At 37.6% G+C, this 20,920-nt stretch overlaps 2 protein-coding genes and 1 pseudogene across 2 annotated transcripts; 1 reads left to right on the top strand and 2 right to left on the bottom strand.

Moving 5' to 3' along the window:
- Nucleotides 1-7,813: 7,813 nt before the first annotated feature.
- Nucleotides 7,814-9,284, top strand: LOC113758345 (ethylene-responsive transcription factor CRF3-like). Its single transcript, XM_027301259.1, has one exon. It carries the CDS (start codon nucleotides 8,433-8,435, stop codon nucleotides 9,147-9,149), a length of 717 nt encoding a protein of 238 aa, XP_027157060.1. The 5' UTR covers nucleotides 7,814-8,432; the 3' UTR covers nucleotides 9,150-9,284.
- Nucleotides 9,285-9,806: 522 nt separating this feature from the next.
- LOC113758344 (probable FBD-associated F-box protein At1g32375) lies at nucleotides 9,807-12,795 on the bottom strand. Its single transcript, XM_027301258.1, has 4 exons — nucleotides 12,665-12,795; nucleotides 10,546-11,545; nucleotides 10,310-10,456; nucleotides 9,807-10,212 (listed from the first exon to the last, which is right to left on the bottom strand). The coding sequence occupies exons 2-4, from the start codon at nucleotides 11,524-11,526 to the stop codon at nucleotides 9,916-9,918; spliced, it is 1,425 nt and encodes a 474-aa protein (XP_027157059.1). The 5' UTR covers nucleotides 11,527-11,545; nucleotides 12,665-12,795; the 3' UTR covers nucleotides 9,807-9,915.
- Nucleotides 12,796-16,332: 3,537 nt separating this feature from the next.
- LOC113758342 lies at nucleotides 16,333-19,001 on the bottom strand (annotated as a pseudogene).
- Nucleotides 19,002-20,920: the final 1,919 nt, after the last annotated feature.

Here is a 20,920-nt window from a genome sequence, read left to right on the forward strand (position 1 = left end):
ACTTACTTGGGCCTGGGCGGTGTAGTACGCGTCCAAGAGCTCAGAGGGGCTGGCCAGCTCCATCCACTTCCTGTCCCTAGGAAGGACCGAGCCCACCATCAGCTCGCGAGCCACCTCGGGGAACTGGGCTCGGTCGTTGATGGAGAGTTTCCAAGATGGACAGAAGTGGCGGGGGTCATGCATCGTGGGGGCTTGGCCTGGCTTCAGGGGAGCTATGTGGCGGAAGTGCCACAAGCTCGGGGGAGCCGACTCCTGGACCTGCTCCTCGGCAGAGCCCACGCCCAGGTGGACTGGTCCCCCGGAGACCCGCGCAAGAGGAGGAGGCTGTGCGGAGACTAGGGCGAGCCTCTTCTGCCCAGTCTGAGAGGGCTCGTCCCCTCTGCCCCTCTTTTGACCGGCCGCCTTCTTTTTGCTGGCGGCCTGCTTGGAGGGGGATGGTTGTGATGTCTCCTTCTGGGGGGCTGAGCCGCCCCCCGGGGTGGAAGCCCCACCTGGGGCCCCCCGAGCAGCTCCCGGCTGGGGGTCGGGAGTGGCCTCCTCGAGAGATGCGCCCAACAGCTGGGAGAGTTTCCTCACTGAAATGAACACCAGGTCAGCCAGACGAAAGACAGTAAAAGGCAAAAAAGGGAAAGTCTATACACTATGAATAAAGACAGGGTCAGAGCCAGCGTTACAGGTGTCGAGTTTGGGCTGGGGGGTCGCCACTTCCCCAGAGGATCCGGACAACGTCCCCATCAGCCCTGTTGCGGAGATCTGCTCGGTAGAGATCCTGGTAACATCGAGCTTCACCTTGGAGCCCAACAGCGGGCTGAGGGTCTCGTAGTCCAGGTCCTTTGGGTAGGGGTCGGCCTTGACCCCCCCAACCTTCCACACATTGGGGGGAAAATGTGTGGATCTGACAAAGAAGAAATCCTCCTTCCAATCCTTAACGGAGGAGGGGAGGCCGAAGAACAACTCCTGGGCCCCTTTCCCTCCCTTGGTCTGGGGGCCCCGGCGGGAGAAGTAGTACCATCCCGGAAGGGAGGACTTAAGAATGAAGGCGGCTCGGAAAAGGGAGAGAGAGTAGGGGATGTCGCAGAGAAGGCAGTAAATCAGGAATCCGGTGATGATCCTGATGGAGGTAGGGTGAAGTTGGGTGATTCTGAGCCCCCAGTAGGTCAGAATATGGGTCAGAGCTGGATGGATGGGGAGACGGAGCCCTGCGATGAGCTGCTCCCTGTAGATGGCCACGAAGCCTGGGGGAGGTCGGCAGGCTCGGTCGTCGGGCCCGGCCGCCCTCGGCTCGAAGGCCGGAGGGATGGAGTACGACTCGGCCAGCTCGGCCACGTCCTGGGGCAATAGGGTGGCCTCCTGTAGGTCTGGGTAACCGTAGGAGAATTCGGGATCCTCCCCCTGCTCCGAGGTAGGGGTCCCCTCAGAGGGATCCCTGTCTTCCCCAGCTCCGCCCTGGGCCCTGCCAGGGGAATCATGGGGGGACTGGGGAGAGGAGGTGGTTGCGGCCTCTCGCTCGAGGTAGGCGTCGAGCTCAGCCGTTTCCTCTAGAGCGCGGGCAGAAAAAGGATGGGATGAAGGAGACTGGGGTGGAGGAGAGCTCATGGTGTCAGTAGGCTCGGGCAGGTCTGAGGTGTGGAAGCTGGGACTAGAAGCAGAAGAAGGGGAAAGAGGGGGAGGAGAAGATGGTGACGAAGATGAGGGTGAAGGCGAGGAAAGAGCGATGATTCGGGGAGCTCTGCGGCGGACTGATACTATAGCAACAGAGGAGGAAGAATGATCCGACATAAAAAGTAGGAGGTAGCAGAGGGCAAAAAAGACACTGCAGAGGGGGAAGATGAATCGCAGAAAGGACTTACTGAGAACGGCAGAAGAAGGACTGAAGGCTCGCCGGAATCTGGGCACAGGACGCCGGAGGTTGCTGGAAAATGGAAATGTGAGTGCACAGGGAGCGTGATAACTTGAAATGCACAAGAAGAAGCGGAAATGGCAAATGGGACAGATGAGAATTTGGCATCCCCTATTTATAGGGGGAAGAGTGGAGGGAAAACGGTTGCGTGAATTTGAACCGACCCCCATGTGAACGCATTTAATGCTGGTACGAAAACCGAAAAGGCGGGACAGCTGAAAGGACGCGGGCACAGCGTCCCTGTGACAGCACTGTACCAGAAGTGACCTCGGCAGAGTAGTGCGCGGCTCTGGCCTTCCACGTGGCGGAGGTAGATTAGGTCTGCCTGACAGTCCTACCTAATCTAGGGGGCTAGTGCAGAGGCCCCGTTCCGGGCCCAGACACGTGGCAGCCCAGGAATGGCCGAGCTGGGCCTTGGCCCTCAGACCCCTGGGAGCAGCCCCGGGCCGTACCGACTAGGGCTCCAGGGGAGGCGAAGGTCCATCCCGAAGAGGTCGGAGGAAGTCCCCCCCCCGAGTGCGGGATACTATCTATACCGGGCAAGTCCCGCGTCGTGCGGAGGTCGGACTCCCTCGCAGGTATAAATAATAGCACACATCCACTGTACAAGGGACGCTGATTATTGGCAATTAACTCTGGACAGTTGCTACTTCCCGTGAACCCTACTCACCGGAAAACTAACTTGGCCGTCGGAGCGCCCTCGGGGACAACCCTCGGGCCCCCTCTGTTAGCTCATCTTCTCTGTTTTACAGGTCTTGGATCAGCTCTCCCATCGACACCCCGAGCTGATCAGGTCAGCTCTCCTCGGGGAAGCATCTGCGCTTCTTCATCCAACAGCTTTCTCATCTTGATATTCTTGACAGATGAGAAAAGAGGCTCAGGCCAAGCTGGCTGCCAAGCATTATAGCTAGGCTCTAGTTAAAGTTGCCTTTGGTCTAGAACTTGATTGCGGTTCTTTGGAATTTACTGTATCAAGAACTTGCCTGTCTGTCTTTGATCAGAGTCGGGTCTTTGGAATTTACTGTATCAAGAACTTGCCCGTCTGTCTTTGATCAGAGCTGGTCTATCACTCAATAAAGGCATTGTAAAAATGTCACACCCAGAGCTAAATGCGGCACCATCTTCCATGCTCAAAGCCAATGGCAATTCAGGAGCCAGAGCGTAGAATCTGTCAGCATTTTTGGCGCGGGGATGTAATTTGTCCTCTTAATCTAAGAGATATAATTATACAATCACTATTAATTTGCTCAGTATTGAATACAGATGATCTCGTACATGCTCTGCCTGCCTTTTTTATGGTATTAAAATGCCTTTTTTTTAATGTCATGAAACATGAGACAGATTGGTTAACACATTTATCCTCACACGTAGTACTATGCGCGATGAGGACAAGAAGCTTGAATTACACGCGATGAAGATAAAACTGCCATTCAAAGCTTGCTGCTTTTTGTTATCTCAAATTTTGACAAATTCCTCGGTGGACACATTTAATAATTATGGGGTAAAATATAGAAAAACCCTTTGAGGTTTAGCAAACATACAGAAAAATCTCCTATAGTTTCAAAATATATACCCCGGTACCTTGTGATTTGAACTAATTTAAAAAAGTGATAAAAATCGTTTGAATTAACAGGTTTGAAATAAACACGCTTCTTTGGCGAGTATTTATACTGAAAATAAATAAATTTTTAGTTAATATATTTATTATACCCTTAGAGTTATAATACAGAAAAGCTCCCTGCGGTTGAACAAACCAACAAAAAAATTTTCTTGTGATTTCAAATTATACAATCCAATATCTCGTGGTTTGAACTAATGTGAAAAATTGATGAAAATCATTTAAATTAATGAGTTTGAGATTGCTTGACATGGAAAATAATTTTTAAATCAAAATTTTATTTGATATACTTATTAAACCCCTTGAAACTCATAAAATTTTCAAAAATAACCTAAAATTTTCAAATACAATTCACATTATTTCTATACATAAAATAAATAAATAAAAATTTTAAATACAACTTATCTTATTTCGATGCACAAAATAAATAAATAAAAAATAATATGTAACCATAGGGATTTTTTCCATAGGTTGACTTAACCACAAGAGATTTTCCTGTAAGTTTGCTTAATAGAATGGTTGTTAGAAGGTCTTTTGTTACTTGTATATATTAGGATAATTGTGTCGTTTCGTCTACCTCCATTAATTTTGAGGATTTTCGTTGCTGTTTCAAATTAGTTCAAACCATAAGAGGTCAAAATGTATGATTTAAAACCATAAGTGATTTTTTTGTAGATTCAAACGATGAGGGGTCGAAATGAAGAAGACTTGGTACATGTTAAGTATTGAGTCTAGCTCTTAACCCTTGGACTGAGAATCGCTTTTCCATGACATCAAGCTCTAACCCGTTTAGATTGCATTTTTTTTAGATTTTTTTGTAGAAAAATTACTGTAGCGATTTGATATATGTGAGATAAAAAAGTGATAGGGAAGTGTGTTCATGAAAAACGTAATAATTTTTCAGAGAAAAATCGCAAACCAAACGAGGCCAACTTGATACTTACTTGACCATACCAAGCTTCAATAGTTTGCTTCGAATTGGTATTAGCATATGGAAATGTAGTTTGTTCCTTTGGTCATGCTGGTGTTTTGAAAATTTTTTTTTTCAGGAGAAACAACTTAGTATCTGTTTGATAATATAAAAAAGTGTTGAAACTGAATTCATTCAGACATTCAGATGTTTTGTATGTTTGATAAATAAAAATTTTTCTACTGAACTTATTAAGTGGTGCTGAATTTGTATGTATTTTTTTAGCACAAGAATCGCAACTGAATGCTTAATTTGATAAAAATCAAGAGATTTACTTCAACTACTTTATCTTATCTATCAAATCTATCTTTGTTTGTTAATTACATTTAAAATCCTTATCTAATTAAACAACCTAATATTCTCTATCCAAAATCCTTATCTAATTAAACAACCTGACATTCTCTGTCTAATGGCTTTCTACTTCTATTTTCTCCCTATTTAATGACTTTTTTACAATTTTCACATCTGTCTACTCCTTATCTTTTTTCATCTTTCTACTCTTTCATAATTTTGTCATTTTTTTCCTCCCAATTTTTTTTATTGCTACCGTACTCACCGATCTCAAATTCATTATTTCCAAGGTAAGTGACATTGATTATTTGTTGTTTTGCTTCAATATTTTTCCATTAAAGTAATTAAATTTCTATATAATTTGGTGTGAATTTAAAACTTGTTTATTGCAGCTTCCTTTTATTTATATTTGGACTTTTCTTATCAAACTCTGATTTAAAAATATATTTGCACCGATATTTGGACTTTTCCATAATATATTTCTTCTTTTATATTACTTTAATTTAAAAATAAATATTGTCATTTTCATACCTAACAAATTTAAACTAATTAAATCATAGGTTCTATTTCCTTTTTGGATTAAAAGATAGAAGGGCAAAATTGTACAATTTAGCTTATTAAGCATTAAGTTATAAATGTTTGTCAAACAGTATAAATATGTTCAGCATTAAGATTCAGATATTCATATATCTCTTTTCAGTGCTTAATATTCAGCAAATTAATTGTTTCAGTATTCAGAATTCAGAATTCAGATTCAGTTTTATCAAACAGAGCCTTAGTTCGACTACAAAAGGTAATGCATTTTGCTTTTGCAAAGTGGGATGATTAGAAAGGTAAAATCTTATATCTAGACTGATTTCTTCCTAAAAAGCTGATGCAAAGAGAAAACATTAAAAATGTTGAGATTCAAATCCCAAATTAAACAACTATTAAGATATTAAGTACACAACAATTTAATGATAAAAAAGTCACAAGTATGAAAGATAATGACACATAATATTTAACGTGACTCGACTCTATTATTAAGTCTACGTCAACAAAAAGAAAATTCGTTCTTTATTATGAGAGGAAAACCCTGTACAAAAGTACAACTTGAACCCATGGTAACTTTTGTATACCATCTCTCATCTCTCAATAACCCTCTCTCATCTCATGTATAAGGTTACATGTCGCCCTTATGTGTCCCTTGTACTTTGTAATATGTCAATCTACTTATTTATAGAAAATATTATTTGGCCAAGAACTAAATAATAACAGGAAATCAATATTAATTTCTAGATTGATTCAGAATAGGAAATAACATTTAATTCTTAAACAAAATAAGAAACTTTTTCACTAACATTTCAAGCAACTAAAACCAATTAGAAAACTAATTACTTCTACATAAATTTAAAAATTTGAATAAAAAAATTAAAGCAATTTCCTAACAAAAGAAGTTCTAATAGCTTTATCTTTAGCTTTATGGTTAAAAGCCATAAACTAAACCTTAGATTACTCGATGTAAGTAACTTTTAAAAGCTTCATGGACAACAGTTGAATCCTATGAACATTTAGGTGGCGTTTGCTCACATGTTGGAATCGGATTCGAATTCAGAATCATTCATCCTGGATTTGGAATGGAATCAATCATTACAATACATTTATTTGGTTCAATGTCAGAAATGTATATCATTACTATAGTTGATGTTTGGTTCGTTGGCTCTTGTAAATGGGATATAAGAAATTTTCACTAATTAAATATATTAGTATAAATGTATTAGTAAATTTAGTATAACTAATTAATAATTTCTATTGCTAAACATGTATAATTATTAGTATAATTAATAATATCAATTATATTACATAGATTAATATATATTATATATACATATAACTAATAATAATATTATTATAAGTTTGTAACTAATTAAATTAAATATTAAATATATAATAAAATATAAATATACAAATGTTATAATATAAATTTATAATTATAATTATATAATATATACAAATATTAATATATACAAATATTTTATATAAATATAATATATATTACATATTAAATATATTTATTATTATATATTATTATATTTAAAATAATAATTAAAATTAAAATAATATAATTTATTAATATTATATACATGTATATATTATAATTATATGCACATATAATATACATTTATAAATATACATATATATTATAAATTTATAATATATATTATATAAATATAATTATATTTAACTAGATAATTATAATACATAATTATATAATATAATCATATCATTATTATAAGTTTGTAACTAATTAAATTAAAGATTATATATATAATTAATTATAATTATACAAATGTTATAATAAATATAATTATAATTATATAATATATAAATATTAATTATACTAATATTTTATATAAATATAATGTATATTACATATTAAATATAGTTATTATTAAATATTATTATATTTAAAATAATAAATATAAATATAATTATATAATTTATTAATATTATATACATGTATATATTATAATTATATGCACATATAATATACATTTATAAATATACATGTATATTATAAATATATTATTATATAATATTAATAAATTTATAATATATATTATATAAATATAATTATATTTAACTAAATAATTATAATATATATTTATTATAATATACTAACATTATAATAAAATATATAATTATAATATATTTTATATATGTATATATTATAATATAAATATAAATATAAATATATAATATATATAAATATTAATTATACTAAATATTATGTAATTATAAGATTTGGGAATCATACTTGGGTTTTGGACAAAAGTCACAAAACCCACCAACTTATAAAGGAATGGTGGAATGCTAAATTTTTAGAAATCATTCTAAAATTTCAATTTCGACAGTAATAAACTAAACATGAATCATAGATTTATTCCAATTTCCCGTTCCGAAACCTTTTTACCAAACGCACCTTAGTACAGCAAATTGATTACACGACTTGATGGTTTATTTGGTTGCCCTAAACCCCTCCTTCACTTCTCCCTCACCAACCGCCTCCAGCTCTCTCCTTCTCTGTCCTCTCTCTGGCCGTCTCTCAGAAACACAGACTACCTTCACAGAAAGCAATGTTTACACAGCAACATTCAATCTTGTAAAGTTTTAATCTTTTCTTTTCCTTATTAAATGAGTCGTGGGTTTGAGTTTGCAATTGGATTAAATTCCGATTGTTGAGTCATATAATGGGTTTTATGGTGGTAGCTTTTTGATATGGGCCAGCTGCGAGGAGAAAAAGTGAAAAGGGGGGAAGGGCTAACAATGGCGCTAGCTCGTGGTTTAGCAATGCAGCTAGGACAATTAATGGGCACAAATCTGTCATAGTGAGGAGAAGAAACAGGGGAGGAAAGGGAGAGCGACTTATTTAGTCTTTGTGACATCTTAACTATTTAATGATTTTTCCTACCATTTTTGGATTTGGATTTTATGTGGACATCAGGAATATTCTCCATCTCTCGGTTTCAGTTGTAATTTATCCAGGCTGATTAAATCAGTATCCAATTCGGAAACAAGAAATTTGCTTTCCACATTTAAAGAATCCAATTCCTTGTTGGAGAAAGACTCCAATTTTGCGTACATTTATCTATCGTAATACAGCCCCTCTTGTAATGACGCCTCAGTCCGACAACCTAGCAAAGAAAAACATGACAATCAGAAAGATCAGAGTACTATATTCAGACCCAGCTGCCACAGATTCTTCCTCAGATGAAGAACAAAGCAGCCATGAGAAGAAGCCAAAGCGTATAATTCACGAGATTGTGATTGACCAGAAAAAGATGGCTCCTTCGCAACCCAAGTTCAAGTGGGATAAGAAAAACAAGGAGAAAAGATTTGTTGGGGTTAGAAGAAGGAAATTTGGGAAGTATGCTGCTGAGATTAGAGACCCAATCAAAAAGAAAAAAATCTGGTTGGGAACTTTTAAGACTGCTGAGGAAGCCTCCGAAGCTTATCTTGCTAAGCAGCGTGAATTTAAGGCCCTAGAAGGATTCCAATGGGAGCCAGTAGATTGTAAACAATCTTATCTGAGTGGATCATCGGATGAAGATCAATTGCAGTCTTCGATGCCTACGCCAGAGGCCTTGGGTTCACCTACGCATACCAGGAGTGAATCATCTCATGATTCCTCGTCTTCTATGAGCAAGGAGAATCTTAAGGTACAGTGTCTGGAATTTGACGGAGGTTGTGTGATGGGAATGTTTGTTCCAGTTCCCAAAGGCCCGGAGGACTATCCTGGATCAGAGTTCTTTTTGCCTATTCTTGACAACCAGGGTTTCTTGTTGGGGGAATTTAGCAAATTGGATGATCTCAGTATCTGCCTTGGTTGAAGATGACAATAATGTACCTCACTAGCCTTTGAGTCTGGTTCTCGTCAGCAACTTTTTGTAATTCTTTTTAAACTTATCATGACAATGTATACATAAGTATATATTCATCAGTCTCTTTTTGTAATACTTTTTAAACTTATCATGACGATGTATATATATGTATGTATATATTTGTCAGTCTGATTTAGTTCACTATGTTCCCAATATTGTTTGAAAATCTTTCTTAAATGATCTCAGGTTCTGATCTTTGTCAATTTATGTTGGAAGAAACAACTAACTCAAAATAACAAGAGAGAGTGCTCTTCTACAGGGACTCTTATCTTTGTCAATTTGTGGTGGGACAAACAACCAACTTAGATAACAAGGAGAAAGTAATCTGCTTTTCATTTGTTTATCTATTTTCACTGTTGGACATTTACAATGCAGACAGGGTTGAATATGAGCTCAAGATAGTGAAATATGTACTCTTGCTTAATCCTGACAATTACAATGAGGTTCCCCTTTTGCAAGACTAACCAAGGTGTCTTATATTCAGATGTTTCAAAGTTGCAAGTTTGGCACAAAAAAGGGAAAGTTGAAAATGACAATGAAGAATGGAGTTATGAAATGAATGAATAATTGAGTTAAAAGGACAATGAACCATCACGTCTATTAGGATATAGCATTCCAGAGTTAATTCCTAAACGTCAAATTAAGTGTCAACAAGGATAAACTGCTTATTTGACTGACTTCATGTGCATTACGGAACAACAATGCCGAAAAATTCTCAAGAAAATTCAATTTGGCAGGAGACTGATCCTCTGGGAAACAATAAAAGCTCCTTGAGAATGCTTGACTGCAACTTTAGATCTAGTTTGTGAGAAGTAATTTTCAATTCCTGCAGAAACTTTGCGCTCTTCAAAATGTATTGGACGAGTCTCATCTCAACTTGGCACCCATCAAATCCAGCAAGTTGAATTTTTCCAAGGCGTGAGGAGATACAGCTGGGGATAGAATCTGGAGGCTTCCATATGCAGCAGTGTGGAACTTGAGGACCTTTTCCAATTTGAGTGCACCTCCTTACCTGGTACATTGATAATTCAATGTGAACCTCGGGATCCAAAAAAAAAAAAACAAACAAAGCTATCAGTTTTAGAGTTATCAAAAACACCAAAGCTTACCTTAGTACAGACAAGAACTTCTAAATTAGGAGAACTTTCAAGCAAATCAAACACAAACTGCCAGCTTCCTTCAAGTTCCACTTCCAAACAGGTCAAGTTAGGATATGTACACAGGCAACTACCAGCTTCAAGGGCACAGGCAACAGACTGAGAGGAAAAGAAGAATTTAGACATTAAGAAACTGAACACATAGAACTCTGAGCTAATGAAAGAGAAAGATTACCAAAGCAACCAACCTTGTTAATGTGATGAGACAACTTCAGACGCCTGACGTTGGAGATTTTACATAGCAAATTTCCAATCAAATTCTCACCATAGTCGTCACTTGGAATGGATTGCTTGTATATCTGAGCCACACTAAGGCGTGCTTCAGAAAGTTGAGATAGTTCATTGACATTGAAGTCTTCAGATATATAATCTCCAAGATCAAGGAACTGAAGGCATGGTGATTCAATCACAACACTGTATTTGTGATCTTTTGGACAAGCTATGCAACAGTACAACATTAGTCTTCTCAAAGAAGATGATTGTACACATAGATTCTGTATCTTATCAAGGGCACTTCTTTTGATCCTCAATTCTTCAAGAATAGGGCAACCAGCAATAATTTTCTTCATCAAGCTGTCATCTAGACAATCAAGAGAACAGAGGTCAAGGGTCTTCAAGTTTGGGAAGCAAATTGGCAGAGAAGAACCAATGTTGAGGTTAGAGCTTAGCTTCAAGACAACAAGCGTTTTGCAATCAAAAAAGCTTCGAGGCAGTGCCAGGGAGTCTTTCATAAAAACTCTGATATCGAGCTCTTCCACATCATGCATAATTGCAAAGGAGATCCACATATTAATGCGCGAAGTGTCATATTCTTGAGAGCACTTGAGGCGAAATTTTTTCACAGATGGAGCCTTTTGAAGAATCAAAACTCTATCAACAAAGTTCAAGAAGTGACACTTATCCTCGCCAGAATGCTTGGCAGGAAGGAACAACAATTCATCATCAAAGTCATAGCTTGAGACTGAAACCCAAAGGTACTTCCATCTTGTTGACAAGACGCTGGTGCCAACAGCATACTTAGTTGGAAGCAATGAGAGTATGCGGCACAGAACTTCGGGTGGTAAGTAACTGATCCGGTCCTCAGATTCTACAGTTTTGCCTGCCTCAAGATATTTTCTACGTTTTGAACTGGAAGTTGCAATACTGGCAGAATTTGTAACTGGAGCCATTGTGGTACACCAAAAGAACCTGTTGGGAAGCCAAATAACATTATGAACCAGAAAAAAAACAATGATACAGGGAGACAGACAACCAGATACAGATATAAGATATACAACTTAAACAACTACTGAAATGTCCATACTGGTCCAAGTTTACATTCAACATTTTTCATTACTTCACATGTAAACAATAAAGGAAACTCAAAGATCAAACAGCCAGTTACAAATGCAGCAACCTATATCGGTCAAAATAACTGAACTAGTCCTACTAATTATGTTGTATGGATGAATCAGGAAAGGATGTTTTTGCTATCTGCAGTTCCAAAAGTCGACTTAAAACATAACTGATCTAGAAGCAAAAGGATGAGCTTGGCCTCAGTTTCTCTCCTTTCTTTTAACTTCCACCTGCATTGAGTTTCTTATTCTTTACACTGTAAAAACCTTGCCAACTGGTAAAACATGCTACATCTGCCCAGGGACCTTTATCACACTACTTTCTGATTGTACCTTTATAACTGTTTAATATTGTTCAAAACGAAATTCTGGCTTTGAAAATCATACTGGATCTTGCCACCAATTTTACTTACAAGTTCAGAATGTTTCATCTTGTACCTCTGTCTCCTAATGAACCACAATAGTCAAAATTAACCTTTTCTACGCCAATAATGTAAGAAAAATGACTGCAATAAACGTAAAATCTTCAAAATTTTTCCTCCTAAAAACCTACAAAAAATTAACAAACAGAAATCTGCTACTTCCTGCACTCTAAAAACCCCGTTGATTTGCTCATTCTGTACTAGTTATACAATGAGTATCATCAGGGTTTTCAAGACTTTATCTGATCACATAGCCAGCGGAAGAAATCCCTCTATCAACACTAAAAAAGCCACAACTTTTAGCCACGAAGAACCCCAGGGCACATTTTTATACAGCAACTGCACTTTAGTGGACAAAAAAAAATGCTGTTTCTAGGTAAAATATTTATACGTAATCTTTCTAAAAGTGGTTGCTTGATGCAATCAAACAGTTTTGGCAGTAACAAAACAAGTCTACTGAACTTAATGCTGACTTCACTACTACATGGAATCAACATAAAATAGTTCACAGATCTCATGCAATGCTGTTACAAATACGCACGTAAACTAACCTGTTTTGGGCTTGTATGCCACTGTACTACCCGGAAAACAGTGCCTTTTCTACGTTTTTGTGCTAACCCAATTGCTCCTCTTTCCTGTAAAAGTGAAGCAGAGAATTGCTCTAAATAATATAGGAGGTTCTTTCCCCTCTTATTGGTTTTTTGTGCTTAACGGCAGCAAAATTGGAGACGTCTTGTAGCAAAGGTCGGATCCGGATTCGATCCTTGTTTGGATATCCGAATTAGTAGGTTAAAGGACCAAGTAATGTTTTCGTTTGTTGGTAATAAGGACAAATCAATGTGGATGGATTTTTTTTTTTTGTTTTTTGGGGGCAAAACCACAAAATAATTAGTCCCTTAATATTACATTCGTAATTTTTTTCCTTGATTTTCAAACTGATGCAAATTCTACCTTGCATATTACTGAAAAAAATCACCATTTTAATATCGCAGAGACAAAGACCTACTTTAGACATCACATACCTAATGCAATGCATATCAAGGATCGTTTGAGGTTGCAATAACTTATTGAAAAATACTTTTTCAATAGAGTTTTCAATAAAAGTACTTATTAAGTGTTTAAATGGTTTTAAATATGCTGTTTGGAGACATAATTCAATAAGTGTTTATTGTATTGGGTAATATGTGATTTGAAAATTTTTAAATGTATTTATCTCTTTATTTAGTTTATAATATAGAATAAAATGATTAAATTTAATATTTTAGTTTTTAAAATCACAAAACTACACTAAAAGCATCAAATTTGAGTTTTTACTAAAAGAGCCTTTCATACCAAAAGTTTCATTCCTAATTTTATGAGATGATATTTTCCAAATGCCTGAAGTGTGCTTTTAACACCTAAAACTATTTTTTCACCAAAAGCACTATAATCCCAAACAAGGCCTAAGAGTAATAGGAATTAAAGAAAAGCTTTGCCAATTAAATTAATAGCAAAAAGGTTTGGAAATTTAAAAAAAAAAAAAAATCAATCTGACGTTTAGAAATCCTAAATCCCAGATGAAGAAGAACCCTGTCTGTACACTGAGTGTTTGGATAGCACAAATATCTCAAATAATATTTCGCTTGCATCATAAACACATTTTCCAACTCACATTTTTATATTTTCAATTACTTTTTTATCTCACATACATCACATCACAAAAAGTACTACAATAATTATTACAAATAATATTTCAAATAATACTCTATCCAAACAAACATGTTGGACAAATTATTCTAAGAATCAAATAGCTCCCCAGGCCTGATAACTTTGTGCCCAAAAACTGACCTAACTAATTCCCCTTGTGGCACCAGAAATCACACATTTCAAGTTCCAAGTTTGATGTAAATGAACGGGAACACGCCATTGCTGCACTAGTGAATGGAAAATTTGTTGATCTTTGAAGAATGAGAGACCAGTTGTTAGCCAGTAAGTAAAGCTGGCAAAAGTTCACCCCACATTATGAGACTTCGTAGAAAGTGATAACGAAGAAATTCTTTTTCCCCTAAAATTCCGGAATCGAAATTGAGATTGGAATTTGAACATGGGCTTTGGTCAATTCCCTTTACTTGTTTGCTTTGGATATGGAATGTGTTTCCACTTGGGATCCTCGGTGATATATTTTGAGTGCCAATCCAATGCCACCTCTAATATTGCGCCAAGTGTCTTGTTATTATTTGCACTTTAATTTTTTAATAATTCAAATTGATTTGATTTAACACAAATTTTCTCTACCCACTAAAACTTTGAACCAAAATTAATCGGCCGGTCTAATTCAAATACCAATACTTTCATCATTGATTGCCTTCAAACTCTCCAATCCACTCGATGCGGTCCACACTTCAATGTCGTCGTCCTTTTGATTCCTCCACCAGCTCCGCCATTCCATGTGCAGATTTGCTCCGGTGAAAATTCTCAGCCACTTCAGAACTCCTCCTCCCTCCCTAGTCACCAGTCGCCGGTCCCCATATTTCAGTAGTAGCTGAAAAAACTAACAAACCCATCATCAATGAACCTCAAGATCTCTCAACACTACTTCCCATCCTTCCAATTCATTCCATTCAAAATTTAGTATCACATCATCTAATACTTCTCCCTCTGATTCAACGAGGATCATGGCATCAATTCCGTGACCCTTAAATGAATCTTGGGATAGCATGCTTCCCGGTCCACCTTCTCGCAACAATGGCGGTGCCGCCGACCTATCTCCCTCCAGTCTCCTTGCTTAAGCCGCCGGCAGTTCTGTATCCATTGTCGATACCCATTCTATGCAGTTAGCTGCCACAATTCCTCTCCCTCCTCCATCTACTGTTGCTACCTCTGCTACTCCTTCCCTCTCCCTTTTCGTCACCTCCGTCCGCTGGTCCCCGCAGCCTCTGCCCCACCAGCTCCTCTCCTCAGATTCTCTCAACCACCTCCTTCTCGCCGTCGGTGATCGCCAGGGCCGCATCTCTCTCCTCGATGCCGTTGGTGATGCAAGGTCTTTTCTCAACTTTTAGCTTATTGGGCAACGGTGCCACAAGCTTCCAGGGACTTTGTCTCTTTTTGGCTTTGTTCAAAGCAATCACCGATGAAAGACTTTGGTGGCTCAATCGCTTAGGTTTTCTTTTTCTTTTTCCCCAGATCGTGAATGGTTTTCTCAAAAGTGATGGTATTTGAATTAGACCGGCCGATTAATTTTGGTTCAAAGTTTTAGTGGGTAGAGAAAATTTGTATTAAACCAAACCAATTTGAATTATTAAAAAATTAAAATGCAAATAATAACAGGACACTTGGCGCAATATTAGAGTTGTCATTGGATTGGCACTCAAAATATGTCACCGAGGATCCCAAGTGATGTGTTTCATTCTCTTAAACCCATCGAATGATTCCCATAAAGGTCTGCCAAACTATAATCGAAATCATTATTGACTTTGAATTTATTCCCACCCCTCGTACCCATTTGTGAAACACACCTAAAGCTTAACCAATCAATCTCAGATACCGCTAAAATTTACAAATTGGCAAGACATAACGGGTAAATTACAGTCTAGAGTCTTGTAGTTTAGCACCTTTCTATGTAAACTTTTAATGTTTTCAAAAACTATACGTAACATTCTCATGATTCGAAAAAAATTGTCAAAGTGATGGAACTTTCTCCCCGTAAATATCTTAATGGAATCGATGAAAAATGTTAAAAGTAACCCAATATCACAATAGAAATTATTTGGTAATCGTAGGAAAGTTAGTTATAAATCTTGAATAGGAATAGTATGTCTAAGAATCTTAGCTACTTCAATTGCTTCAATTTCTAAATAAGGGTAATCTTAATTATCTCCATATTTACATAGGACGATTTTTATCAATTTGACACTGTAGGAATATTATGTTTAAGAATCTTAGCTACTCCAATTTTTTTTAGTTTCTAAATGAGGATAATCTTATATATCTCAGCTACTTCATAGCATAGGGCGATTTTTATCAATTTGACACTTCACTCCTAACCATGAGAGTACTATACGTGCGATTTTGAAATCATAAAAGTGTCATGTGGTAAAATGCTAAATAACAAGAGGGTAAAAGTAACCCAAACATATTTAATAAAAATAGTGCACTTGAAGCACTTCTTTACGAGCAGATGTGAAGAAACATGCGCAGGCGTGTAGGGTGCAATACCAACATTCTGCTGAGTGTTCAGACTTCAGAGTGATAGTTCAGGCATTTGGACGTCAAGCTGACAAGCAGCCGATCCCTTAGTGCAGTTCATCAATTTGTCTATGAAGGACATGCGATCATCAAGCCGACGAGCAGCTGGATAATTAGTAGTATCCATCGGTCCACCGGAAACCTCAAATTCTTCATAACAAATCGTTATCTTCTCTAGAACCAATGCATTTTCCAAAAAATATTTTAACAGCTTCACTTCTTCCTCTACTCTACCAGTAATTCGCCGAATTTCCACGTTATTCAGGCTAAATAGCAAGCATTCAGGCACATTTTGTGGAGGATTCCAACTGTAGCTTATACCTTGATTCTCCTGGGGGTTAAACCCCATTAGACCTGGACTGGTAATCCCCTGGCGTTGGAAGAAATAAAAGTAAGAAACCACTTTTGGTAACAGAACTAGGAGCACTCATCAAAAGTACCTGAGGCAAGATGAGGCTTTCTAGTTTAGGAGAGATTTCGAGCAATTCTGGCAGTAGCATAGCGCCATTCACCCCATCCAAATTGATCTCCAGGCGGACCAAGTTCTGGAACACCGGCAGCCTTCTATCGAGAGATTCACTCGTGGACTGCAAATATATGAAGACAGCCATAAGTTCTGACCAAGAAAGCAATTAATGGTGTAATCACTAGAAAGCAATAAGCAGGATTGAAATTTTAAGTCGAGGCTTACTTCCATGGTAAATTCGCCTATTGATAAACGCTTCACATTCGGGATACTTCGAAATATTCCGCATACATTGCTTTCATAGTTACTTATTTGTTCTGCTGTCCGACTATCATCTTCTAATATTTTGCAAACAGCAATGCGTGATTCGGTTACACTGGCCATGGAACTAACCTGAATTGAATCCGACATATAATCAACTAGGCTTAGATACTCCAAATTTGGTGCAGTAATTATCAGCTTGTGCTCAACAGCATTTTGATAATCATCTTCGTTGTATAATTCCCCCTCATTGGTAGAAAAATCCAAAGCCAACCTTTTCAGTGAAGGTACTGCGATCACAAAATTCGTAACGTCCTGGATATCTGCAAATCCTCAAGGACAGGGCAAGAAGAAAGTAACTTTTCAACTGATGCATTGCCCGCATATGTGGTTGAATGAAGATGAAGAATCTTAAGACGTGGAAAAGAAACAGTAGACGGGAAGTTGAGCAAAAGACCACAACCCAGTTTCAAGATTTCCAGCGAGTTATCTGCAAAGGGACTCCACTGGAACTCCCCGAGCTCCCATATTTCAAGATCAAGTTCTTGAACATCATGCAAAGCAGACAACCAATTGTCGAGGCATCTAGGGTCAACCGGGTGATCACATACCAATCCGAACTTTTTAATGCCTGAAGTGTCACAAACAACCAAAAGTCGATTCAGAAAATTTGTGAAGCTCTCAATTTTAGTCTTTGCAAAGCTATCAAAAGCTTTCATGTTACCCTCATAATTTGCCCATAGATGCATCTGAAATTCAAGAACAGGTACTGAAAGCCAAAGTTCCTTCCATCGTTTAGATAAAATCCCGGTTTGTGCTGCAAATTTAGTCGGAAGAAGGGAGAGTATGTGACACAGAATGTCATCAGGTAATTGGCTTATTCCATCTTGTGCTTCGTTAGTGATTTCTTCTCCTTCAAAGATCTTTCGATTCTTTGAAGATGTCTCCGGCAAATTCGAGCCCATGACTTCAATGATAGTACATTGCAATCCCACACTAGAAAGAACCTAGTGATATTGTGGATAAAACAAAAGAATCAGTAAACAGATTGGTGGACCAAGGCCTTAACAATTGTAACCACAATCATCTGACGCAATCTACATAAAGATGAGCATAGCCATTTGTCAGACAATAAATATACATTCTTTTAAGTGTGATTGCTCAACAAATTAATCTTCACTGGGCAAACAAATATTCACCTATTAAAGGTTGAATACCAATCCTAGCTCTGCATCTATATATTGAAGTTGATATTTGACCAAAAAAAAAAAAATCCTAGCTCTGCATCGGTCCCAAACATCAAGCTATCGATTTAAACAGATACCACCTCACAAGAATTGGATATTCTGCAATTGCGGATTCTCTTAAGACCTTTTCTCTTCGTCATATGTCATCTCTAACCATTTTTAATAGCAACATAAAATAGAATAAGAATCAAGAATAATTTACATCTACTCCAAAGCTTGCGAAGTGCACGAATATGCCCAAAATAAACTAAAGCTAGCGGTAATTGAAAATGAAAAATCAACTCAAAGTTGAAAGACCTAAAAAACGACCGGAAGAGATTTGGAAGAAATCAAAACCATGCAATTCTGTGGATTTCGTTAGACAACTTACCTGATCAAGTTAGTGCAAACAGGAGAGAAAGAGGATAGACCCCTTACAGAAGACCAACTTGGCCACCAGTCTTAGCCGGTCTTGATTTATACTAAGCTCCAAAATATGACAGTCTTGATTAGTAGCAGAAGTAATATAATCTTTAACTCTTTTAATCAGCAAATAGAGGACATTGGGAGACTTCTGCCATATATGCAAATTCTACACTCAATCAACGGGAGAAAATTTCCTTGACTTTTCCCAGAAATGAAAGTGTAGATGTTTCTTTTTTAAAAGATAGAGGGAAGAGAGAGGTCTCTGTCTACATGAATTTGAGGACCCAGTATTTGTTCATCTTGTGCGTGTTCTGCAAGACGTATGGACATTTGACTGATATTTGCGAGTACCTGATTATCTTATCTTGGCCAATTAATGGCCACACAAAAATTTCTTTTTCTTTTCTTCTTGAATGTGGTCAACATCTTGCAGCTCCCCAGCAAGACTGCAAATACAAGAGTAGTTTGCAAGGACCCATTCAATAAATGCACACTACAATAAAAAGCTTGCTTATGTCAAATTGTACTGAGAGACTATACGCGAAAGGCGTAGTGTTGATATCACTGTGAAAAAGCAAAGCAAAAGAGACATCTTTGTTGAATTTACTGATAGTATATGTTACGAGGATCCCAATTCTTCAAGCTGATAGAGTAATGCTTAGTAGCAAAAGAGTAATGCCATATTTTGGAGCATAGTATTTAAGGCATCCTTGAAGTAGCAGAAGAGAATGGTGGCCAAGTTGGTCTTCTGAAAGTATAAATCCAGGAAATTGGACCTCTTTGGCATTACCCCAAAATGTGGCCATATTTTGCCTTAAATCCAATTTCTTCATTCGGATTTTCAGCTTCTTCCAACAACTTTTTTGTAGCTTCGTTAACCGACTCCAGGCCGTGGAAACGCTACATATGTAGCATCTTCGCACTCCAACAAAATTTTTTGACGTGGGTTTTTCTTTTCTTTTTTTTTTTCTACTCAGGGTATTCGGGCTTCGGGTATGCCGGACCCGACTAATCCCCCTGAGACCCGAGAGGAGATGCCTCATTCCTTCGAACCGGTAACCACTGGGACTCGATCCCTGGCGGAGGAGAATGGACAACGGAATCTTAGGAGACTTTCCGTGATCAACCGAGCTGCCCAGGAGGGGCTTTTGATGTGGGTTTTTCTTGATGACATTTAGAGTATTTTACTGTTTGATCTTTACCAGGAATGAATTCTGGATAGTACCCTCCTCATTGTTAGACTTTGCTTCAATTGCATCCGCTTAAAAAGCCGTAAACTCGACAAACAATTCGGGGTTCTCCCAGAATAGGCTTGAAACTCCCTTGTCCAAACAGAAATTGAGAGGATTTATGTAAGCCAAACTACACGTCTAAAACCACACAAGTTTTTCTTCCAAACCTGATGGGATTTTAGGCTAAGTTTGGGAGTTTAGGATAGAAAAGAGAAGAAGGGAAAACTTTTGTTTGGATTGCATTTTCTAGGATTTTTTGTAAAAAAATTACTGTAGCGATTTGATGTATGTGAGAAAAAAAGTGGAATTAGTGGAATGATTTTGGATGTGAAAGTCATTAAATATTTGTTCAAGATATTTTTAAGGATAAAAGAGGTATTTTAAAAAATTTTTACAAGCTTCCTCCAACTTTCTCTCCATTTCTCTCCAATTTGGGAGGAAAAATTTTGCCCACTAATCATCCTCCCATTTCCTTTCTTTTCTCTCTTACTTAAAACTCACAAACAAAGGAAAATCAGGCTCTTTCTTCTTTCCCTTTTTTTTCCGTTCGAATCCTCAACTCCCAAAGGCACCCTTAGTTTCCAACAATCCCAATTTTGATTAGAAGAATTGTCATCTGCAACACCAACGAAGGTCATCAAATCTTTAACGTTACATCAATGATCGAAGTGTGCATATGGTCAGTTGGGGGTAGTAGGAAGATTGTGGGGAGGGTAAAAACTCAGAATAATTTAGGAGCTTAATCTAAGCTAAAAAAAAAGAAGAGTATTTCCCATTACTATGATCAACTCTGCATGTTAGAGTATTTCACATTATAATGATCAACTCTGCATGTTCTCGCACGCTATTCTTCTCTCCATGCAATTAAGGGGGTGTTTGGAACCCAAGTTTTTGAGCAAGTTTGTTTGCTACTAGTTTTTATACAACTTTTGCTACAGGAATCCAAAAAACTTCCAAAAAACTTTTTCACTC

The sequence above is a fragment of the Coffea eugenioides genome, unplaced genomic scaffold, assembly GCF_003713205.1.
Source record: "Coffea eugenioides isolate CCC68of unplaced genomic scaffold, Ceug_1.0 ScVebR1_490;HRSCAF=1176, whole genome shotgun sequence".
Classification (NCBI taxonomy): Eukaryota; Viridiplantae; Streptophyta; class Magnoliopsida; order Gentianales; family Rubiaceae; genus Coffea; species Coffea eugenioides.